At 38.9% G+C, this 26,592-nt stretch overlaps 1 protein-coding gene across 1 annotated transcript; it reads left to right on the forward strand.

The window, feature by feature from the left end:
- On the forward strand, window positions 1-26,409 carry LOC148062951 (intermediate conductance calcium-activated potassium channel protein 4-like). The gene is made up of 9 exons (XM_087812985.1): window positions 1-343; window positions 4,086-4,175; window positions 8,772-9,202; window positions 17,869-18,004; window positions 20,527-20,637; window positions 22,599-22,720; window positions 23,805-23,874; window positions 25,946-26,112; window positions 26,184-26,409. The coding sequence occupies exons 1-9, from the start codon at window positions 110-112 to the stop codon at window positions 26,185-26,187; spliced, it is 1,365 nt and encodes a 454-aa protein (XP_087669111.1). The 5' UTR covers window positions 1-109; the 3' UTR covers window positions 26,188-26,409.
- The last annotated feature ends 183 nt before the right edge of the window (window positions 26,410-26,592 follow it).

Consider the following 26,592-nt stretch of genomic DNA (forward strand, 5'->3'; position numbering starts at 1 on the left):
TCGAGCTCTGGACGGGATCCGAGTCGGACCATGAGTCCAGACCATGAGTCCAGACCGTGAGTCCAGACCGTGAGTCCAGCGGGTCTGGGGCGCAGCGAGGACGCGCAGGATGAAGTGCGTCAGCCGTGAGATCCGCGGCGCAGACTCCACGCAGGTGTCGGTGCCGCTGTCGCTGCCCGGGAGGCGGCTGGTTCCGATGGAGGGAGAAGACTTGTACCGGCTGCGGGACCGGAAGGTTCTGCTGGAGGACAAGAAGCGTCTGTGCGCGCTGGCTCTGGGCGCCGCGCTGCTGGGGATCCTGCTCATGGTCGTGCACGCGGAGATCTGTCCGTACGTTCACACGGTACGTTAGCGCTCCAGTGTTCCGAGGAACAAACGATTGATCTTTTAATCTGATGTTCAGTTAACAACAGTCATCTGTGACTCATTTGCTACTTTTTTATTTAAAAATAAATGTAGAAACAGGCATTTTAAAGACATTTCGTAAGACACATAAAAACAATCGTTACCAGCTCGTGTTTGATCAGATATACTTTGTTTATTGAAACATTAATTATCTAAAAATATTCCATGTTAACTCTAGTTAAGTGAAATTAAAGTGATCGAGAAAATAAAGGTTTTATATTTTATTCTCACAGTTAAACATTGATTGATTGATGGTCATAAAGTAGGTGAATGTACACTTGGACATGGTAACATATGGATGGATGGATGGATGGATGGATGGCTGGAAAGATGGATGGATGGATGGATGGATGGATGGATGGATGGATGGATGGATGGATGGATGGCTGGAAAGATGGATGGATGGATGGATGGATGGATGGATGGATGATGGATGGATGGATGGATGGATGGATGGATGGATGGATGGATGGATGGATAGATACATGGATGGATGGTTGGATGGATGGATGGATGGATGGATGGATGGATGGATGGATAGATACATGGATTGATGGTTGGATGGATGGATGGATGGATGGATGATAGATGGATGGATGGATGGATGGATGGATGGATGGATGGATGGATGGATGATGGATGGATGGATGGATGGATGGATGGATGGATGGATGGATGGATGGATGGATGGATGGATGGATGGATGGATATATGGATGGATGGATGGATGGATGGATGGATGGATGGATGGATGGATGGATGGATGGATATATGGATGGATGGATGGATGGATGGATGGATGATAGATGGATGGATTATCCGTCTCTGATTATAATTCTGACGTTAAACTAAAGAACATAAAAGCTTAAGAAACTTTCTGATATAAAAGGTAAGAATCAAAGCTCACACGTCTCAGTCGTTAATCACGGTTGTGTAGGAGTGTGTAGCATTAAAAACACACAACTTTTTTCATCCATTAATCCTGGACAAAAGTTTCTTCTGTGTGCGATTATAAAGTCAATTTGATCTGGGATCGTTCCCAGATCGGGAAACCGGTCCTGGAAAAACCTGCTCCTGGTCCTTGAACCTTCTTGACGAGTGAGTTTTTCAGACACAAAGCGCTGCCAATACTTGATGTTTTCTTCGTTAACCCTGGAAGCTCTGGAGTCTGTCTGGTGCTGCCGAGGCGTGAGAATTCGGACTCGGAAAAGTTTCCTCCAGCATCGGGAGTCGCCTCCACACCTGCGCCCTGAACCTTCCCGACCTCCTGATTAGTGAGTGCGTACGCACAGATCCCTCCACGATAACAACCCCGGGCCCCACAATCATTAACCCCCCCAACAACCCTCCCCGACCCCCGTGGAAAAAAGCTCCGGAGCACGCATCCGACCCCCTTTATCGTACGCCGCCATTGATTACAGCGCCAGCAAAGACTCGCATGTGTAAGCGACTGCGATCCGTGGAGAATCCATGGAAATACTGCCGTCAATAATGAACCTGATATTCCCACGAAATTAGACCCCGAGGGAAGGAACGCTGGGATTAGCAACTCCACTGTGGAACTGACGATGCTCCGAAAACTATTGATATAGGAAAACATTTTCTGAGGAACTCTATGAATAGGAGTTTATAAATGATACCTTAATATTCAAAGTGTTACGGGGTGGTCTGTCCCTACTGTATCCTTCATGTGTTGCGGGGTGGTTTAGCCTAACAGAGCAAAAAGATAAGATAAATGACATTTATTTATGAGTCATCTTGAGAACTCCAGACATATTGATGTATGTATTAGTGCTGTGATGTCATCATAAGAAACAGTGTCTTTGTGATGACCCAGGATGTGTTACGGGGTGGTCATTTACCTACTGTGTCTATCATGTGTGGTGGTTTATCTTAACAGACCAAAAAAATAGATGTTAAATCACATCACTCCATCCATATTGATGTATAAATTAGTGCAGTTTTTGATGTCACCTAAAGAAACAGTGTCTTTGTGATAGCCAGAAAGTGTAACGGGGTGGTTATTTCCCCACTGTATCCATCATGTGTGGTGGTTTATCTTAACAGCCATAAAAAGAGATGTTGAATCACATCCATCACTCCAGCCATATTGATGTATATATTAGTGCTGTTTGTGATGTCATCTAAAGAAACAGTGTCTTTGTGATAGCCAGAAAGTGTTACGGGGTGTTTATTTCCCCACTGTATCCATCATGTGTGGTGGTTTATCTTAACAGCCATAAAAAGAGATGTTAAATCACATCCATCACTCCAGCCATATTGATGTATATATTAGTGCTGTTTGTGATGTCATCTAAAGAAACAGTGTCTTTGTGATAGCCAGAAAGTGTAACGGGGTGGTTATTTCCCTACTGTGTCTATCGTGTATGGTTGTTTATCTTAACAGACCAAAAAAAGAGATGTTAAATCACATTACTCCAGCCATATTGATGAATATATTAGTGCTATTTGTGATGTCACCTAAAGAAACAGTGTCTTTGTGATAGCCAGAAAGCGTAATGGGGTGGTTATTTCCCTATTGTGTCTATCATGTGTGGTGGTTTATCTTAACAGACCAAAAAAAGAGATGTTAAATCACATTACTAGAGCCATATTCATGAATATATTAGTGCTGTTTGTGATGTCATCTAAAGAAACAGTGTCTTTGTGATAGCCAGAGAGTGTTACGGGGGGATCATTCCCAAACTGTGTCTATCATGTGTGGTGGTTTATCTTAACAGACCAAAAAAAGAGATGTTAAATCACATCACTCCAGCCATATTGATGAATATATTAGTGCTGTTTGTGATGTCATCTAAAGAAACAGTGTCTTTGTGATAGCCAAGTGTTACGGGGTGGCATTTTCAACTGTGGGATGAGCTTGAACTTAGAATATTAAAAAAATAAATCATGCTTTCATTTTAAAAAAATAAAAAAATATTAGGGGCATAAATGTCAATGACAGCATTTATTTTTTGTTTTAATTAACATGTTTCTTTTGGCACGAGAACAAATGTGTTTGAGGTATCCCTTGTGTTGTCTCAGGGTCAATGTGACCCGAAGGCACCCAACACCCCTATATATAATTTGATTTTTGTTTTTATAGTATTTAAAAGTACAATATTTTGATATATCGTGATATTATGGTATCGTGACACATATTGTTTTTTCATGTTCTTGCTCATACACAACCCTATATATATATATACAGTATATATATATACAGTATATATATATACAGTATATACTGTATATATATATATATATATATATACAGTATATATATATACAGTATATACTGTATATATATAACTCAATAACTCAGTATAAGTTAATTAGGTTTAATTGGTAAAACATTTTAAATCAAGATTTTCGTCATACAGTTGCATTTAAAAAACAATATTTATGGAGTTTTTTTCCCCCACATTTGAAGTGAATTTTCTCTCTCTGTGCTTCTGGATCTTTGAAGGTTTTGAGCCTGAAGGAAACAAGAAGATCATACTTTCATTATCTCCAGAGGTCACGACCTTCAGCCTCAGACTTCCTTCAGGAGACTTTTCTGAAGACGTTTTTCTTCTTCTCTCATGATTAGATGTTAATATTTCTACTCCTGGAGCGTTTCTGTGTGGTGATGGTGGAGCTTCACGCTCGATTCTAATCCCTTGTTCTCACGTCCACAGCTCTCCAGTGTGGTCATCAACTGCTGCATCAGTCTGTCCACCGGCTGTTTGCTGCTGCTCGTCACTGCCTATCATTACAAGGACGTCAGGGTGAGTTCTTCTCAAGGTCACCTCTTCTCAAGGTCACATGCTCAGATGAACATCACAAACTGACATCCAATTCACAAGTCAACCGTGAGGATCTTCTACAGGATCATCTGGTCAAGACGATGATCCTGGCGTTGTCTCAGGGTCAATGCGACCCAAAAGCCCGAGAACAAATGCGTTTGAGGTATCCCTTGTGTTGTCTCAGGGTCAATGCGACCCAAAAGCTCGAGAACAAATGTGTTTGTGGTATCCCTTGTGTTGTCTAAGGGTCAATGTGACCCGAAGGTCCGAGAACAAATGTGTTTGAGGTATCCTTTGTGTTGTCTCTGGGTCAAGGTGACCTGAAGGTCTGATAACAAATGTGTTTGAGGTATCCCTTGTGTTGTCTCAGGGTCAATGTGACCTGAAGGTCCGAGAACAAATGTGTTTGTGGTATCCCTTGTGTTGTCTAAGGGTCAATGTGACCCGAAGGTCCGAGAACAAATGTGTTTGAGGTATCCCTTGTGTTGTCTCAGGGTCAGTGCGACCCGAAGGCCCGAGAAAAAATGTGTTTGAGGTATCCTTTGTGTTGTCTCGAGGTCAAGGTGACCTGAAGGTCTGATAACAAATGTGTTTGAGGTATCCCTTGTGTTGTCTCAGGGTCAATGTGACCTGAAGGTCCGAGAACAAATGTGTTTGAGGTATCCCTTCTGTTTTCTCAGGGTCAGTGCAACCCGAAGGCCCGAGAAAAAAATGTGTTTGAGGTATCCTTTGTGTTGTCTCTGGGTCAAGGTGACCTGAAGGTCTGATAACAAATGTGTTTGAGGTATCCCTTGTGTTGTTTCAGGGTCAATGTGACCCGAAGGTCCGAGAACAAATGTGTTTGAGGTATCCCCTGTGTTGTCTCAGGGTCAATGCGACCCAAAAGCCCGAGAACAAATGTGTTTGTGGTATCCCTTGTGTTGTCTCGGAGTCAAGGTCAACGACCTCCTTGGCGTTAAGAAAAAGATTAAATGACTCTCAGAAGCAAGAAATTGTGAAAACAATCTTGAAAAACAACACAACAACATATTTAGGGTTAAAACCACAATAAATACAAAGTTAAATCAACTTTTTTCTAACACAGAAACAAGTCTGATGGTGAAGGATCTCCATCACTGTCTGGTCTTCAGCTGCAAACTGACTTTTGACATGAAAAAATAACCAGTATCATCTCCTGGGATGATGACCTTGAGCTCATATCTGCTTTTATTTCAACCTGGTGGACACTCATGTGTACTACACAAGCTAGTCGGTTGTCAGGGGTTCGTACTGCAGACACTGAAGTGTGCGAGTGCAGCGAAGAGATAGCGAGCGGACGAGGGCGCGGTGATTGTTCCGCAGAGACACAGTCGTTTCTTGGCTCAGAGCAAACATTTGAGGTTGTTTTCTTTAATATTAGTGTTTTTATTCGATTGATTGAAGCATGAAAAATACCTTCCAGGCTTCATTCCAGACGAACGCGGTAAACGTTGAATATCGAGTTAAACATCTCAGAGTTTCCGTCTTTTATTTCTGTGACGCATCATCGTAAACAAACTTCAACTCATCGAACAAAAAAATATCATCACGTTGTTTGTCATGAAACTCAATCGGAAACATTTACTTTATTAAGAACAGTTTTTAAAAAATATTTCCATATTTTCAAAGTATCATTTATCTTAATGTCACTGTAGCTCAGTTATTAAAGTCAAACATATTTTTCGTCATTATATGAATAAAAAATAAAAAATTCTGTCAAAAGTTGTGTCCAAGGAATGAAAACAATATTTTTATCCCTTGTGTTGTCTCAGGGTCAAGGTCAACGACCTCCCTGGCTTCCATAAATAGGTCAACATATTTGTTTTCGGGTCTTTGGGTCACATTGACCCTGAGATAATACAAGGGCTATTTCAAACACATTTGTTTTCGGGTCTTGAGGTCACATTGACCCTGAGATAACACAAGAGATACCACAAACACATTTTTTTGGGTCTTAAAGTCACATTGAGATAACACAAGGGATACAACAAACACATTTGTTATCGGGTCTTTGACTCAAATTGATCCTGAGATAACACAAGGGATACCACAAACACATTTGTTTTCGGGTCTTATGGTCACATTGACCCTGAGGTAACACAAGGGATACCACAAACGCGTTTGTTTTCGGGTCTTTGGGTCACACTGACTCTGAAATAACGCAAGGGATACCACAAACACACTTGTTTTCGGGTCTTATGGTCACATTGACCCTGAGGTAACACAAGGGATACCACAAACACGTTTGTTTTCGGGTCTTTGGGTCACACTGACTCTGAGATAACGCAAGGGATACCACAAACACACTTGTTTTCGGGTCTTATGGTCAAATTGACCCTGAGGTAACACAAGGGATACCACAAACACGTTTTTTTCGGGTCTTTGGGTCACACTGACTCTGCGATAACGCAAGGGATACCACAAACACATTTGTTTTCGGGTATTTAGGTCACATTGACCCTGAGATAATACAAGGGATACCACAAACACATTTGTTTTCGGGTATTTGGGTCACATTGACCCTGAGATAATACAAGGGATACCACAAACACATTTGTTTTCGGGTCTTTGGGTCACATTGACCCTGAGGTAACACAAGGGATACCACAAACACGTTTGTTTTCGGGTCTTTGGGTCACATTGACCCTGAGATAACACAAAGGGTTAAGGTTACATTTTGATATTGAATTCAAAAGCTGCAAATGTAAAAATTGTGGATTTATAACATTTGTTTTTAAATAATTGGATTATATATATATATATATATATATATATATATATATATATATATATATATATATATATATATATATATATATATTATCAATCTCTATGTGGAAAAAAATATATTTTTGATATTTTGATTTTTATCAAATTTAAAGGCTATGCATTAAAAAATATTGAGATTATAATTGTTATTTTTGAATAACTGGAATAAGTAAAGTAAACTCTATGTGTATAAAAAAACACATCAATTAAAAAACTTTGAAAATAAATTATTAAGAAAATCTAAAAAACAATTAAACTTTTCAACATAGAAATTGTGTTTTTAACAATTGAATTAAAAAGCTGGAACATTTTCAAAATCAATGTATTTTTGGTACTAATATTACATTTTTCATTAAGATTTAATTGTTATAGTAAACTCTACGTGTACAAAAAAATATTTAAAATAAAAAAACATTTTTTTCTAATAAATGATACAAAAGAAACCCAAACCAAAAACATTTTTTTAATATAGAATTGAACAATTATTATACATTTATTATAAATGAATGAATAAAAGTGTAAACTGTAACATTTATTATGAATGAATGAATAAAAGTGTAAACTTTAACATTTATTATAAATGAATGAATAAAAGTGTAAACTGTAACATTTATTATGAATGAATGAATAAAAGTGTAAACTATAACATTTATTATGAATGAATGAATAAAAGTGTAAACTTTAACATTTATTATGAATGAATGAATAAAAGTGTAAACTTTAACATTTATTATGAATGAATGAATAAAAGTGTAAACTTTAACATTTATTATAAATGAATGAATAAAAGTGTAAACTGTAACATTTATTATAAATGAATGAATAAAAGTGTAAACTGTAACATTTATTATAAATTAATGAATAAAAGTGTAAACTTTAACATTTATTATAAATGAATGAATAAAAGTGTAAACTGTAACATTTATTATAAATGAATGAATAAAAGTGTAAACTGTAACATTTATTATAAATTAATGAATAAAAGTGTAAACTTTAACATTTATTATAAATGAATGAATAAAAGTGTAAACTTTAACATTTATTATGAATGAATGAATAAAAGTGTAAACTTTAACATTTATTATAAATGAATGAATAAAAGTGTAAACTTTAACATTTATTATGAATGAATGAATAAAAGTGTAAACTGTAACATTTATTATAAATGAATAAATAAAAGTGTAAACTGTAACATTTATTATAAATGAATGAATAAAAGTGTAAACTGTTACATTTATTATAAATTAATGAATAAAAGTGTAAACTTTAACATTTATCATGAATTAATGAATAAAAGTGTAAACTGTAACCTTTATTATAAATGAATGAATAAAAGTGTAAACTGTAACCTTTATTATAAATGAATGAATAAAAGTGTAAACTGTAACCTTTATTATGAATTAATGAATAAAAGTGTAAACTGTAACCTTTATTATGAATTAATGAATAAAAGTGTAAACTGTAACCTTTATTATGAATTAATGAATAAAAGTGTAAACTGTAACATTTATTATGAATAATGAATAAAAGTGTAAACTGTAACATTTATTATGAATAATGAATAAAAGTGTAAACTGTAACATTTATTATGAATTAATGAATAAAAGTGTAAACTGTAACATTTATTATGAATAATGAATAAAAGTGTAAACTGTAACATTTATTATGAATAATGAATAAAAGTGTAAACTGTAACATTTATTATGAATTAATGAATAAAAGTGTAAACTGTAACATTTATTATGAATTAATGAATAAAAGGAAGTGACATCATGTATCATCTTCTACCAGCTCTTCGTCGTGGACCACCACCAGGTGGACTGGCGTATCGCCATGAGCAGCCCCAGGATCCTGGTCATCGCTCTGGAGCTGACGGTCTGCTCCGTTCACCCCGTGGGTTCGTACCTGCAGCTTCACGCCAACTCGTCTTCGGCGGCGCCGCTGTGCGACCCGGAGCGCGGCGCCGGGATCCTGGCCGACCTGGAGCTGCTGTCCTCGGTGCTGATGTTCCTGCGTCTGTACCTGGTGCACCGGGCCGTGCTGCTGCACAGCAAAGTGCTCCTGAGCGCCTCCTACAGGAGCATCGGTTCGCTCAACAACATCAACTTCACTTTCCGCTTCGTCCTCAAGGTTCTGATGAACAAGTATCCGACCAGAACCTTACTGGGCTTCATACTGTTCTTCTGGCTCACCACGTCCTGGATGCTCACACTGTGTGAGAGGTACACACACACACACACACACACACACACACACACACACACACACACACACACACACACACACACACACACACACAGACACACACACACACACACAGCTACACACACACACTCACCTACACGCACACATACACACTCACCTACACACACACTCACACTCACCTACACACACACATCCAGACTCAACTACACACACGCACACACACACTCACACAAACGCACACACACACTCACCTACACACACACACACACACACACAAACTCACCTACATACACGCACACACTCACAAAAACGCTGACACACACTCACCTAGAAACACACACAACCACACTCACCTACACGCACACAAACGCACACACTCACCTACACACACACACTAACCTACACACATGCACACACTCACACAAACGCACACACACTCACACATACAGTCACCTACACACTCACCTACACACACAAACGCACACAAACTCACACACACACTCACCTACACAAACACACACACTCACACACACACTCACCTACACACACAAGTCTGTATTTTGTCAAGAATCTGTCTATACCCTAAGTATCTCGATAAAGGGTAAACAATATATAGTGATACTCTAGTATCAAGTATATATGTGTAGTATTGTCCAGTACTTAACTCTGTAAATGATTTTAAATATCGATACAGTATCGTCAACAGTATCTTATTGTTCCTTTAGGAGCGAAGGACGTAATGACTGCTGCCATCTAGTGGCTGGACGTTTATTTGCAACACAAAAATGAACAAACAGTGTTAAATAATAAAAGGGTATTTTATACAAAATGTATTGAAATGTAAACAATAAAATACCTACGATTACAAATAATATAAGATTTTAAAGCAAAAATAAATAACTAATAAAATATCGATACAGTATCGTGAAGAGATATTTTGCAATATTTCAGCGAATACTTTGTTTTTCACACTCGTGTTAGTGTTGTGTGTTTAGTCATCGACTCACAAGTCATGGTTTCACTGACATCACAGTCACGGATGAAGTCGTGTCCAGTAAACATGTCATTTGAAGGACATGACAGTAATCAACTCTGGACGTGACTCACAACAACAAACAAACCTCAGATACAAAAACACTTGTGACCTTGAATAAATATACACTAAAATCTTTTAGTATCTGTATGTCATGACATGAGAGTAAATATGAGTCATAGACAAATAGAGTATATTCATATATTTAAAAACTCATGATTTGAATAAGTTATTCAACAAACTGTTGAGAGTTTCGTGTTTGTTTCTCTTCGGGCTGATTAGAGTCAAACTGCTGTAAAGTACTGCACGAGTAAAAGTGTTCAAGGTATCAACGACATTATCTCCACAGGAAGGAAAACACACTTTGTTTATCTCTCACTCTTTCCTGTCAAGACATGTCCTCACATTTTGAAAAGTGTTTTCACTTAAAAGTTAAGTAAAGTAACGGTTATTTGTGAAGATGATTCTAGACCAGGGTCACAAAGTACTTTAACAATCAAAAACAATACACAGTTAAAATATATACTTCAAAAGATCAAGATAAGAGCAGATGATCAGCGGCAACAAGACAGTTCAGAAAAAGCTCAAATAAAAGTGTCTTGAGATGTTTCTAGAAGGAGTCAGTAGATCATCAAACACAGATGTTTCTTGAAGGAGTCAGTAGATCATCAAACACAGATGTTTCTTGAAGGAGTCAGTAGATCATCAAGCACAGATGTTTCTTGAAGGAGTCAGTAGATCATCAAACACAGAGATGTTTCTTGAAGGAGTCAGTAGATCATCAAACACAGATGTTTCTTGAAGGAGTCAGTAGATCATCAAACACAGAGATGTTTCTTGAAGGAGTCAGTAGATCATCAAACACAGATGTTTCTTGAAGGAGTCAGTAGATCATCAAACACAGATGTTTCTTGAAGGAGTCAGTAGATCATCAAACACAGATGTTTCTTGAAGGAGTCAGTAGATCATCAAACACAGATGTTTCTTGAAGGAGTCAGTAGATCATCAAACACAGATGTTTCTTGAAGGAGTCAGTAGATCATCAAACACAGATGTTTCTTGAAGGAGTCAGTAGATCATCAAACACAGAGATGTTTCTTGAAGGAGTCAGTAGATCATCAAACACAGATGTTTCTTGAAGGAGTCAGTAGATCATCAAACACAGATGTTTCTTGAAGGAGTCAGTAGATCATCAAACACAGATGTTTATAGAAGGAGTCAGTAGATCATCAAACACAGATGTTTCTTGAAGGAGTCAGTAGATCATCAAACACAGATGTTTCTTGAAGGAGTCAGTAGATCATCAAACACAGAGATGTTTCTTGAAGGAGTCAGTAGATCATCAAACACAGATGTTTCTTGAAGGAGTCAGTAGATCATCAAACACAGAGATGTTTCTTGAAGGAGTCAGTAGATCATCAAACACAGAGATGTTTCTTGGAGGAGTCAGTAGATCATCAAACACAGATGTTTCTTGAAGGAGTCAGTAGATCATCAAACACAGATGTTTCTTGAAGGAGTCAGTAGATCATCAAACACAGATGTTTCTTGAAGGAGTCAGTAGATCATCAAACACAGATGTTTCTTGAAGGAGTCAGTAGATCATCAAACACAGATGTTTCTTGAAGGAGTCAGTAGATCATCAAACACAGATGTTTCTTGAAGGAGTCAGTAGATCATCAAACACAGATGTTTCTTGAAGGAGTCAGTAGATCATCAAACACAGATGTTTCTTGAAGGAGTCAGTAGATCATCAAACACAGATGTTTCTTGAAGGAGTCAGTAGATCATCAAACACAGATGTTTCTTGAAGGAGTCAGTAGATCATCAAACACAGATGTTTATAGAAGGAGTCAGTAGATCATCAAACACAGATGTTTATAGAAGGAGTCAGTAGATCATCAAACACAGATGTTTCTTGAAGGAGTCAGTAGATCATCAAACACAGAGATGTTTCTTGAAGGAGTCAGTAGATCATCAAACACAGATGTTTCTTGAAGGAGTCAGTAGATCATCAAACACAGATGTTTCTTGAAGGAGTCAGTAGATCATCAAACACAGATGTTTCTTGAAGGAGTCAGTAGATCATCAAACACAGATGTTTCTTGAAGGAGTCAGTAGATCATCAAACACAGATGTTTCTTGAAGGAGTCAGTAGATCATCAAACACAGATGTTTCTTGAAGGAGTCAGTAGATCATCAAACACAGATGTTTCTTGAAGGAGTCAGTAGATCATCAAACACAGATGTTTCTTGAAGGAGTCAGTAGATCATCAAACACAGATGTTTCTTGAAGGAGTCAGTAGATCATCAAACACAGATGTTTATAGAAGGAGTCAGTAGATCATCAAACACAGATGTTTATAGAAGGAGTCAGTAGATAATCAAACACAGATGTTTCTTGAAGGAGTCAGTAGATCATCAAACACAGAGATGTTTCTTGAAGGAGTCAGTAGATCATCAAACACAGATGTTTCTTGAAGGAGTCAGTAGATCATCAAACACAGATGTTTCTTGAAGGAGTCAGTAGATCATCAAACACAGATGTTTCTTGAAGGAGTCAGTAGATCATCAAACACAGAGATGTTTCTTGAAGGAGTCAGTAGATCATCAAACACAGAGATGTTTCTTGGAGGAGTCAGTAGATCATCAAACACAGATGTTTCTTGAAGGAGTCAGTAGATCATCAAACACAGATGTTTCTTGAAGGAGTCAGTAGATCATCAAACACAGATGTTTCTTGAAGGAGTCAGTAGATCATCAAACACAGATGTTTCTTGAAGGAGTCAGTAGATCATCAAACACAGATGTTTCTTGAAGGAGTCAGTAGATCATCAAACACAGATGTTTCTTGAAGGAGTCAGTAGATCATCAAACACAGATGTTTCTTGAAGGAGTCAGTAGATCATCAAACACAGATGTTTCTTGAAGGAGTCAGTAGATCATCAAACACAGATGTTTCTTGAAGGAGTCAGTATATCATCAAACACAGATGTTTCTTGAAGGAGTCAGTAGATCATCAAACACAGATGTTTCTTGAAGGAGTCAGTAGATCATCAAACACAGATGTTTCTTGAAGGAGTCAGTAGATCATCAAACACAGATGTTTATAGAAGGAGTCAGTAGATCATCAAACACAGATGTTTATAGAAGGAGTCAGTAGATCATAAAACACAGATGTTTCTTGAAGGAGTCAGTAGATCATCAAACACAGAGATGTTTCTTGAAGGAGTCAGTAGATCATCAAACACAGATGTTTCTTGAAGGAGTCAGTAGATCATCAAACACAGATGTTTCTTGAAGGAGTCAGTAGATCATCAAACACAGATGTTTCTTGAAGGAGTCAGTAGATCATCAAACACAGATGTTTCTTGAAGGAGTCAGTAGATCATCAAACACAGATGTTTCTTGAAGGAGTCAGTATATCATCAAACACAGATGTTTCTTGAAGGAGTCAGTAGATCATCAAACACAGATGTTTCTTGAAGGAGTCAGTAGATCATCAAACACAGATGTTTCTTGAAGGAGTCAGTAGATCATCAAACACAGATGTTTATAGAAGGAGTCAGTAGATCATCAAACACAGATGTTTATAGAAGGAGTCAGTAGATCATAAAACACAGATGTTTCTTGAAGGAGTCAGTAGATCATCAAACACAGAGATGTTTCTTGAAGGAGTCAGTAGATCATCAAACACAGATGTTTCTTGAAGGAGTCAGTAGATCATCAAACACAGATGTTTCTTGAAGGAGTCAGTAGATCATCAAACACAGATGTTTCTTGAAGGAGTCAGTAGATCATCAAACACAGATGTTTCTTGAAGGAGTCAGTAGATCATCAAACACAGATGTTTCTTGAAGGAGTCAGTAGATCATCAAACACAGATGTTTCTTGAAGGAGTCAGTAGATCATCAAACACAGATGTTTCTTGAATGAGTCAGTAGATCATCAAACACAGATGTTTCTTGAAGGAGTCAGTAGATCATCAAACACAGATGTTTCTTGAAGGAGTCAGTAGATCATCAAACACAGATGTTTATAGAAGGAGTCAGTAGATCATCAAACACAGATGTTTATAGAAGGAGTCAGTAGATCATCAAACACAGATGTTTCTTGAAGGAGTCAGTAGATCATCAAACACAGAGATGTTTCTTGAAGGAGACAGTAGATCATCAAACACAGATGTTTCTTGAAGGAGTCAGTAGATCATCAAACACAGATGTTTCTTGAAGGAGTCAGTAGATCATCAAACACAGATGTTTCTTGAAGGAGTCAGTAGATCATCAAACACAGATGTTTCTTGAAGGAGTCAGTAGATCATCAAACACAGATGTTTCTTGAAGGAGTCAGTAGATCATCAAACACAGATGTTTCTTGAAGGAGTCAGTAGATCATCAAACACAGACGTTTCTTGAAGGAGTCAGTATATCATCAAACACAGATGTTTCTTGAAGGAGTCAGTAGATCATCAAACACAGATGTTTCTTGAAGGAGTCAGTAGATCATCAAACACAGATGTTTCTTGAAGGAGTCAGTAGATCATCAAACACAGATGTTTCTTGAAGGAGTCAGTAGATCATCAAACACAGATGTTTCTTGAAGGAGTCAGTAGATCATCAAACACAGATGTTTCTTGAAGGAGTCAGTAGATCATCAAACACAGATGTTTCTTGAAGGAGTCAGTAGATCATCAAACACAGATGTTTCTTGAAGGAGTCAGTATATCATCAAACACAGATGTTTCTTGAAGGAGTCAGTAGATCATCAAACACAGATGTTTCTTGAAGGAGTCAGTAGATCATCAAACACAGATGTTTCTTGAAGGAGTCAGTAGATCATCAAACACAGATGTTTATAGAAGGAGTCAGTAGATCATCAAACACAGATGTTTATAGAAGGAGTCAGTAGATCATAAAACACAGATGTTTCTTGAAGGAGTCAGTAGATCATCAAACACAGAGATGTTTCTTGAAGGAGTCAGTAGATCATCAAACACAGATGTTTCTTGAAGGAGTCAGTAGATCATCAAACACAGATGTTTCTTGAAGGAGTCAGTAGATCATCAAACACAGATGTTTCTTGAAGGAGTCAGTAGATCATCAAACACAGATGTTTCTTGAAGGAGTCAGTAGATCATCAAACACAGAGATGTTTCTTGAAGGAGTCAGTAGATCATCAAACACAGATGTTTCTTGAAGGAGTCAGTAGATCATCAAACACAGATGTTTCTTGAAGGAGTCAGTAGATCATCAAACACAGATGTTTCTTGAAGGAGTCAGTAGATCATCAAACACAGATGTTTCTTGAAGGAGTCAGTAGATCATCAAACACAGATGTTTCTTGAAGGAGTCAGTAGATCATCAAACACAGATGTTTCTTGAAGGAGTCAGTAGATCATCAAACACAGATGTTTCTTGAAGGAGTCAGTATATCATCAAACACAGATGTTTCTTGAAGGAGTCAGTAGATCATCAAACACAGATGTTTCTTGAAGGAGTCAGTAGATCATCAAACACAGATGTTTCTTGAAGGAGTCAGTAGATCATCAAACACAGATGTTTCTTGAAGGAGTCAGTAGATCATCAAACACAGATGTTTCTTGAAGGAGTCAGTAGATCATCAAACACAGATGTTTCTTGAAGGAGTCAGTAGATCATCAAACACAGATGTTTCTTGAAGGAGTCAGTAGATCATCAAACACAGATGTTTCTTGAAGGAGTCAGTATATCATCAAACACAGATGTTTCTTGAAGGAGTCAGTAGATCATCAAACACAGATGTTTCTTGAAGGAGTCAGTAGATCATCAAACACAGATGTTTCTTGAAGGAGTCAGTAGATCATCAAACACAGATGTTTATAGAAGGAGTCAGTAGATCATCAAACACAGATGTTTATAGAAGGAGTCAGTAGATCATAAAACACAGATGTTTCTTGAAGGAGTCAGTAGATCATCAAACACAGAGATGTTTCTTGAAGGAGTCAGTAGATCATCAAACACAGATGTTTCTTGAAGGAGTCAGTAGATCATCAAACACAGATGTTTCTTGAAGGAGTCAGTAGATCATCAAACACAGATGTTTCTTGAAGGAGTCAGTAGATCATCAAACACAGATGTTTCTTGAAGGAGTCAGTAGATCATCAAACACAGATGTTTCTTGAAGGAGTCAGTAGATCATCAAACACAGATGTTTCTTGAAGGAGTCAGTAGATCATCAAACACAGATGTTTCTTGAAGGAGTCAGTAGATCATCAAACACAGATGTTTCTTGAATGAGTCAGTAGATCATCAAACACAGATGTTTCTTGAAGGAGTCAGTAGATCATCAAACACAGATGTTTCTTGAAGGAGTCAGTAGATCATCAAACACAGATGTTTATAGAAGGAGTCAGTAGATCATCAAACACAGATGTTTATAGAAGGAGTCAGTAGATCATCAAACACAGATGTTTCTTGAAGGAGTCAGTAGATCATCAAACACAGAGATGTTTCTTGAAGGAGTCAGTAGATCATCAAACACAGATGTTTCTTGAAGGAGTCAGTAGATCATCAAACACAGATGTTTCTTGAAGGAGTCAGTAGATCATCAAACACAGATGTTTCTTGAAGGAGTCAGTAGATCATCAAACACAGATGTTTCTTGAAGGAGTCAGTAGATCATCAAACACAGATGTTTCTTGAAGGAGTCAGTAGATCATCAAACACAGAGATGGTTCCAAATCTTAGGAGCAACAGTCTGGAAGGATTTCTCTCCTCTGGTCCAGAAGTTCAGGAACCATCAGTAGATTCTGATCCACAGACCTCAGAGCCCGAGCTGGGGTGTAAGTCTGGATCAGATCACTGATGGAAGGTCTGACCATGAATAGATCTGAAAGTAAGAACCAGAATTTTAAAATGATCCTGAAAGAAACTGGTAGCCAGTGAAGAGTTTTTAAGGATCGGAGAAATGTGAGTTCTTCTACTAGAGCGGCTCAGAATTCTGGCTGCAGTTTTCTGAGTTTTGTATGAACTGCAGGCGAGACACATCCTTCTAGTTTAGACACTAAAATAAACTAAACGACACAAACACATGGATTACAAGATCCAGATCGTGTTCATCAACCTAAGTTAAATATTTTAATAGATTAACTTTTTCAGATGTTTCGCCTCTTTTTTCACTTTTTATCAAAACATGACGTAGCATTTTGGACTCAGTATCCTTAGGAACAAATAATGTTCAATTAAAATGTTAAATTAATGCATTTATTTGCAAATTAATTTAAAAAAAGGCAAAAAAATACCTGACAATAAACACAATTATTGTTGCGCATACAATGTTTTTTCTTTCCGTCACTTTTATATTTGCGTTTTTCTATTTATCCTTCATGATTTAAAAGTGTAATACCGATAGACGCCACTAGTCCATCATGTTTTAAATGTAAGTAAGTAAGTTATATTTATATAGCGCTTTTCCAGACCAGGGTCACAAAGCGCTTCAAATCAAAACAATATTCAATAAAATATAAACTTTAAAGATCAAGATAATACTGAGAACAACACAGGAGTCTCAGTAAATCAAGGAAAAGCCTGAACAAATAAATGTTTAAAATGTATTATTGTGTTGAAACGTCGCTCGAACAATAACAACGAGTCTCTCGTCCTCCTCCTGAAGACAGATCCCGGTGTCGACGGGCAGCATGGAGACGGCGCTCTGGCTCATCGCCATCACCTTCCTGACGGTGGGTTACGGGGACGTGGCGCCGCAGACCAGCTGTGGCAAGACGGTGTGTCTCTTCGCCGGAGTCATGGTAACGACAACAGAGTTTTGCATCGAGATTGTTGTGTCACCGTCGACTCCTGCCGAAGCTTATCGGCTTCGATTAGAAGAAATACAAACTGTTTCCGTCGCTCGAGACGACGTCTTCAAGGACGTTTCTGGGTCGTTCTTGGTCTCGTTTCTCGTCAGTATTTCACAGAGTGCTTCAGATCCTACGTCACTTCTGTTACGTTTACGTGATTTAAAATGTAATTTAGCAGCGACGTACACACTGATCATGAAGCAAATCATCCATCCTCACTATAACATTTGTCACTGAGGCAAAAGTGATGTATGTGTGTGTGTGTGTGTTAAAGTGGGTATATATGTGTGTGTTTTGTTGTGATGTGCGACTCTGTTGTATCATCAGTGTGTGTTGTTGTGATGTGTGACTCTATTGTATCATCAGTGTGTGTGTGTTGTTGTGATGTGTGACTATTGTATCATCAGTGTGTGTGTGTTGTTGTGATGTGTGACTCTATTGTATCATCAGTGTGTGTGTGTTGTTGTGATGTGTGACTCTATTGTATCATCAGTGTGTGTGTGTTGTTGTGATGTGTGACTATTGTATCATCAGTGTGTGTGTGTTGTTGTGATGTGTGACTATTGTATCATCAGTGTGTGTGTGTTGTTGTGATGTGTGACTATTGTATCATCAGTGTGTGTGTGTTGTTGTGATGTGTGACTCTATTGTATCATCAGTGTGTGTGTGTTGTTGTGATGTGTGACTCTATTGTATCATCAGTGTGTGTGTGTTGTTGTGATGTGTGACTATTGTATCATCAGTGTGTGTGTGTTGTTGTGATGTGTGACTCTATTGTATCATCAGTGTGTGTGTTGTTGTGATGTGTGACTCTATTGTATCATCAGTGTGTGTGTTGTTGTGATGTGTGACTCTATTGTATCATCAGTGTGTGTGTTGTTGTGATGTGTGACTCTATTGTATCATCAGTGTGTGTGTTGTTGTTGTGATATGTGACTCTATTGTACCATCAGTGTGTGTTTGTACAAAACTCTCTTTTCATTGAAATATTGACATTAGAAAATGATCTTAAACTCCGCCCACTGAAAACACTTCAGCTGTGTCTCAAATCACACACTCAAACTATTTTTAGTGCATAAGTGCGTCTCAATTCTTAGTATGTGAAATGTAGTGCTCCATACACACTTAATTGTCACTTAAACCCCCACAAAACTGAGTATGGATCGATGGACACTTTATATATTCATATACTTACAGGTGTATATTCAGCAGCAGTATGAGGATGACACGTCTTCGCTGCTGATACCGGCGTAAATATTTCGCCAATATTTCTCATATTTCTTGAAACCAAACGTGCTGCCAGCAGGTGTCGCTAGTGTTCCTACAGCTGGTTGAAATCATCGTTAAATAGTAGTATAAGAAGAAGCTGTCGCGTCATTTCCTGTTAGTGTGTAGCAGCAGAGTTTGATTTGAGACAAACTATCTGTGGAGAATTAGTTACTAGTTAGTACGTACACTATCCTGATGATACTAACCAGTGCACTAAGAGAAGTGTGAGATTTGAGACACAGATTTTGTTTTTCTGGAGATAAAATCTTGTTGACCATAACCACATCCACTCTGCTGTGATTGGTCAAGCATGGAGTTTTGTCACAGCGCGTAATCCACCCCCCAAGGACTCATTGTATAAACAAAGCGTGATTACAGCTGGAGGAGTGAAGCCATTATTACATCATAATGGACTCTTGTAACCCCTTGTTCGCCCAGATTTCAGAGCAACTTTATAAAGTAATAAGTGTAAAACATGGTCATGAGGAGGAACTTACTGTGTATTGAGAGAAGAACATTCACTACCTGTCAGGAGATTTGGAGTTTTGCTTTTTTTGACCTTTGACTCCATGTCCATGCATTAAAACAGGGGACCAGGTGGATTGTAGGTGTTTCAAACTTCACAGGAAAGTGAGGAAACTTTTACAGTTATGGATATATTGACGTTTTCTTCAATGTATTGTGTTTTTTAAGAGTATCCACGATCTAATGAATAATTAACCAAACCTCTCAGATGCTTTTGGACGTTATATCTTCAGATCAACTACTTGGTTGCACAGTCGTTGTCTGAAGGAAAGAATGGCGATCGTAGTAGATCAAGATAAATCCTGATTGACTTCCTAGTGAGAAGTTTCAACCCACTAGGTGGAAGCCAAGGGCAGACCCTGGACCAGCTGAAGATATTATATCCATTTTTTTAAGCCCTCGAAATTAGAACATCTCACGACAGCCGGTGAATGAATCTTTCGATCTGGTTCAAACTAACTCTTTTCTTCCTCCCGTGCTGCCCGACGCCAACAACAAGAGCGAACCAGGTACGTTTCGTGCTCTTACATCTGGAGAAATCCATGTGTGGCTTTCCAAACATTTGTCGTCACATCACGGCATCAGAACATATCGAGGTGTCGACAACTAATCATTCAAGCACAAAGAAAGTGTTCAAGAGACTTTCAATGACGACACTGGTGTGTGTTGTGTTGCAGGGCGTGGCGTGCACGGCCATGTTGGTCGCGGTCGTCACGAAGAAGCTAGCGCTGAACAAAGGAGAGAAACACGTTCACTTCTTCATGTTGGACATCCAGATCTCTAAAGGGGTAACCGTTCTTTTTATTGTTCACCCAAATGTTTTTGCCGTACACTTCATCTCATTCGTTACCTTTTTAAAGCGTTTGAAATATCCTTGATCGCAGTGAGCTTAGTCGGACACCAGGAGGCAGTAGTGCTCCGTTACGTTCGCGCACGACACGTTTAGCTAGCAGCTAGCCTATGCTACATTAAAAGATTTTTAAAAAGTTACAGTTCACCCAAGTTTCCTCCATAAAAACACACTTGCAGGTTAAATATCGTGAGAACTGCCAGTGTCTGCCCGGGAAGGAGTGTTTACTGTGTATGTAGCATGTTAGCCCGTTAGCTTCTGCTACAAACAAGCTTGAAATATAGACTTGTTTACATTTTTTCGAGAGCAATTCTTCATGTCGAGGCTTCAACACAAAATGGACGTTACAGACGAGCAGTATGAAGGTATTTGGATGTTTTTAAGTGTCTTTTTGGACGAAGACAACTCGCTAATGAACAAACATTTTTGTCTACAACTTTAAAAAATTTAAATAATCCAACATTAGTCCACAAAATGAGAAATTAGAATTTTGTGAATATCATTTGAGAATCTTAAAAAGTATCAATTTCTTTTGATTGTGATGTTTATTCGTGTTTCTAAAAAAAATAACTTATATATGTGTTTTTTAGACGTATCTTAAGAATTCCCTCCAAAACACGAATAAACATCACAATTAAAATAAGTTGCCACTTTTTAAGATTCTCAAATGACCTTCATCTTTGTTTTTTCGGTTCTTAAAGCGGGAAACAAGACGTCACAACTTTCTCCGACCTTTCAATGTTTTGTTTCCTTTTATAACCGTTTTTTTTCCCCAAAATAATCCACCGGACGACGAGATCGTGCGGGAAACGCGGTGGAACAAAAGCATGAAATTGGAAGTAATCGCACCTCAGGAAAGTAACGCGTCATCTCGGGACAGGAAACAGATGCGAGGATGCAACTGTCTTCTGCGGGTTCTCGGATTTCGGAAAAAAAATCACTTTCTATTTTTAAAAGAAACCCTGATTGCGAAAGTTTTCTCGTCGTGTTCACATCGTGCGTCGGAGGATACGGGCGTTTCCTCCTCGGCTGCATCCTGTCAATAATATCGTTTTCGCTCGAGCGTGTGCGTGTCCGTGCGTGTTCCTGCGCCGGAGTAACACCGACGGGAACAAGGAAGACATCTGGACACCGAGGCGGTCTATTAATAACCCTCTGGACAGAGAGCGCCGTGACATCATCATCACAGGACACGTACAGGAAGACAAACAGACGTGAATAGAATCAAAGAGTAGAGTGCGACCCACGTGATGGAACCGACGCTCCGAGAGCTCCAGGAAAGGAAAACATACACAAGAAACCGTTGAAATTCATATGAACGTGAACCCAAAGTAACGATTGTTTTTACGTCTAATGAGCATAATGTCAGCCAGAGTCTGGTCATTGGGTTTTCTTGAGGGGTGTGTCCTGGCAAGAATCTGACGATACGATAAGTATCACGATAAGTATCACGATACGTATCACGATACCATGATAACAAAGCCGTAACTGCTTTCATTTTGTTTTAAAACCAAACTACATCCAAACATCAGCTTTAATAAATAAACTGAAATTAAACTGAGACTCATTGCTTCTGGAGTCCACTGTATCCTCTCGTCCTCAGTCATAAACGGGGATCTCGTTCATCCTTTAGCTGCGTAGGACGTAATCAGTGCTGCCATCTACTGGCCAGGGGGTTTAATTGCGACACAAAAATAAAGAAATGCCACGATCCTTTTCACGTGAATTGTACATTTAAAAAATGATCAACAATGAAATGTATATAAATAGATAAACCAGAAAAAGGAATCAACACAGTGCTGTTGTTAAAAATAAAATGTTGTGTATCGATATGTTCTTACAGCCCTAGTTTTCATCAGCACTATCTCCTTCTTTTTTTTATCACGTCTCGGTCTCCAGATCCGCCACGCGGCTGCCAACGTCCTGAGGGAGTGCTGGCTGCTACACCGGGCTCACCTGGTGAAGGGGAGCCGCGGGGAGCACCGGCGACACCAGCGCTGCCTCCTGGAAGCCATCAGAGTGTGAGTCGAACGCTTCACGGCTCGTTAACTAAGTGTCAACATGACCAACCTCTCAGTCGCCGGCGCTGGTTCGCGAGTTCATGTGGGCCAAGAATGTCTGAACACTTGTGCTCTCAATGATTTCATTAGCTCCAGGACTACACACACACACACACACACACACACACACACACACACACACACACACACACACACACACACACACACACACACACACACACACACACACACACACACACACTATCACACTTAGACACACACCCCTCATGCACGCAAAAACACACAATATCACACTCCGACTCACAACTCACACACATCCCTCTCACACGCACACAAACACACCCAATATCACACTTAGCCACACATACACACACTCCGACACACAACACACACACACACCCCTCACATCCAATATCACACTTAGACACACTCACACTGCTCACACACTCACACCCACACCCCTCACACACAATATCACAATAAGACACGTACACACCCCTCACACATGCACAGAAACACATACAATATCACACTTAGACACACACACATTCAGACTCACAACAGACACACATTCACATACAACCCTCACATTCACACACATGCACACATACCCAGAGCTTACACACGCACACAAACACACACAATATCACACTTAGACACCCACACATTCACACACCCCTCAAACACGCACACAAACACACACGATATCACACTTAGACACAGATACACACACTCCTCACACACACACAATATCATACTTAGACACACACACACCCCTCACACACGCACACAATCACACTTAGACACACATAGACACCCACACCTCACACACACAATATAACACTTAAACACACACACACACCCCTTAAACGCACACCCACAGAAACACACACTCGAGGGAATGCAGACGGTGTTCAAGTGTGTTAATGATTCAACTTCATAAAAACTCGGCTCATATTGTTTTGATTTGCGAAGAACACGAGTCAGACATGTTGGTGTCAGACGTGACGTCCTGTCGCTCGCATGGAGGAAGAGATTCTCTCGTCGTTAAAAGAATGAACACAAACGTTCGTTTCCTCGACAGGTTCCGACATCTACGCCTGAAACAGAGAAAACTGCGAGATTACGTGAGCGAGATGGTGGACCTGCCGAAGGTGAGAGACAACACAACACGAGCGGGTCAACACATGTTTTAAAGACACAAACGTTCAACACATGTTTTAAAGACACAAACGTTCAACACATGTTTTAAAGACACAATTGTTCAACACATGTTTTAAAGACACAAACGTTCAACACATGTTTTGAGGACACAAACATTCAACACATGTTATAAAGACACAAACGTTCAACACATGTTTTAAAGACACAAACGTTCAACACATGTTTTAAAGACACAAACGTTCAACACATGTTTTAAAGACACAAACGTTCGACACATGTTTTAAAGACACAAACGTTCGACACATGTTTTAAAGACACAAACGTTCAACACATGTTTTAAAGACACAATTGTTCAACACATGTTTTAAAGACACAAACGTTCAACACATGTTTTGAGGACACAAACATTCAACACATGTTTTAAAGACACAAACGTTCAACACATGTTTTGAGGACACAAACGTTCAACACATGTTTTAAAGACACAAACGTTCAACACATGTTTTGAGGACACAAACGTTCAACACATGTTTTAAAGACACAAACGTTCAACACATGTTTTAAAGACACAAACGTTCAACACATGTTTTAAAGACACAAACGTTCGACACATGTTTTAAAGACACAAACGTTCGACACATGTTTTAAAGACACAAACGTTCAACACATGTTTTGAGGACACAAACGTTCAACACATGTTTTAAAGACAAACGTTCAACACATGTTTTGAGGACACAAACGTTCAACACATGTTTTGAGGACACAAACGTTCAACACATGTTTTAAAGACACAAACGTTCAACACATGTTTTAAAGACACAAACGTTCAACACATGTTTTAAAGACACAAACGTTCAACACATGTTTTAAAGACACAAACGTTCAACACATGTTTTGAGGACACAAACGTTCAACACATGTTTTAAAGACACAAACGTTCAACACATGTTTTGAGGACACAAACGTTCAACACATGTTTTAAAGACACAAACGTTCGACACATGTTTTAAAGACACAAACGTTCAACACATGTTTTAAAGACACAAACGTTCAACACATGTTTTAAAGACACAAACATTCGACACATGTTTTAAAGACACAAACGTTCAACACATGTTTTAAAGACACAAACGTTCAACACATGTTTTAAAGACACAAACGTTCAACATCCGTGTCAACGCTGACCTTGTTTAAACAACAAGTCCGTGGTTCTCACATCTCTGTCGTCTCAGCCGTTCGTAGCTTCGAGAAACATCTGAACCGTTGGTAATAAAACAAGTCGTGGGTTGTTAATGTAGATGACCTGGTAGTTAGGAAGTCACGCCAGAGACAAGAATAAAGTTTAAAGGTCACCTAATGTGCTGATTTAAGTGTGTCTTAAATGGTTCTAGGATTTCTATTATACTCGATTATACTCTATTATACTCATCAGTTTCTTTTTGCACAAAACTCTCATTTGATAAAGATATTTACATTAGAAATGACGCTTAAGCCCCGCCCACTTAACATTTGCCGTTATGGCTGAGAAGAAAAGTCTTGTCCAAGCAACCACGCCCACTCTGCTCTGATTGGTCACAAAAACACGAGTTGCATTCAAGGACTCACGTACATTTCAAACTCCTAAAACTCCCGTTTTGTACATTAAAAATGAATAATAAAAATAAGGTTTGCTGCTTAAAGTACACATTAGAAAAACACCTAAAGGCAGAAGTAACTCTCACCATGTTTACATAAATATTTATTTCGTTAATTAACATGTAGGTTCTTAACTGATTTAGGGTTTCTAGGGGAGGACACCTGCACTTTATTGAGTAATAAGTCAGGAGAGTTGGGTTTTCATATTAGGTGAACTTTAACACTTTTGATGGCATTTCATTTATTTTCCTTTACTTTATTGATTCGTACAGTAAAGTCGCAAGTTTTGAAGCGGCCGCTGATGCAGAAATACACGTTTAACTAATAGTTTTCCAAATTGTAACAAACTTTCCATTTCCATCAACACTTTTGAACGAAACGTTCACATTTCTCTGATGTTCCTCGTCCTGGTGAACGCGACCCCAGATGCAGATGATCATGTGCGACCTGAGCGCCAACTGGAACACCTCGTACCGTGGGCTGGAGCAGAGAATCATCTCCATGGAGCAGAAGCTGGAGGAGTTGAGTCGCTGTCTGCGGCAGACGTCGGAGCTTCTCTCGCACGTCCTGCTTCGCCAGAACCCCGAGATCAGGTGAACGACCACGACGACCCCGGCGAGCCCATGGAGGACACGCTGACTCAGCGAGAATGTCGTTCTTGCAGGTGACGAGTTTGGGTCGAGGGAGTCATCCGAGGTCACGACGATAAGACGGGAACTTTGCTCAGCTGATCCGGAGTCATCCATGGGTCAACCTTACGTTAGGGATGTTTATATGCAACATCTGGAACAGTGCGTCTCTCTGTTTGCTTCCATACTAAAGCGTATTCCTGTGGAATAAGAAACACGAAGACACACTGGAATATTTATACAAGTAAAAGGAAGCAAACAGTTTTGTTTGTTTGTTATAAAAACAAGTGCTAACAAATGTACAGTTCAAAAGTAAACACGTGAAGCATGGATTGAAAAGTTAGTTGTTGGGAAAACGACGCCATCTAGTGGCGAAACCGTCTGAGGAACTGTTCTAATGTTCATCAAAGCTGGATCTAAATGAGATTGTGAGGATGTACCTTT

The sequence above is a fragment of the Callionymus lyra genome, chromosome 17, assembly GCF_982586985.1.
Source record: "Callionymus lyra chromosome 17, fCalLyr1.hap1.1, whole genome shotgun sequence".
In the NCBI taxonomy this organism is placed as follows: domain Eukaryota; kingdom Metazoa; phylum Chordata; class Actinopteri; order Syngnathiformes; family Callionymidae; genus Callionymus; species Callionymus lyra.

What these genes read in the sequence shown, in the direction of transcription:
- LOC148062951 (XM_087812985.1), top strand. Translation starts at nt 110, where the DNA reads ATGAAGTGCGTCAGCCGTGAGATCCGCGGCGCAGACTCCACGCAGGTG. An exon ending in ATCATTACAAGGACGTCAGG is followed by an intron (nt 4,176 to 8,771) that starts GTGAGTTCTTCT and finishes ATCTTCTACCAG; the next exon opens with CTCTTCGTCGTGGACCACCA. An exon ending in CTCCTGGAAGCCATCAGAGT is followed by an intron (nt 22,721 to 23,804) that starts GTGAGTCGAACG and finishes TTTCCTCGACAG; the next exon opens with GTTCCGACATCTACGCCTGA.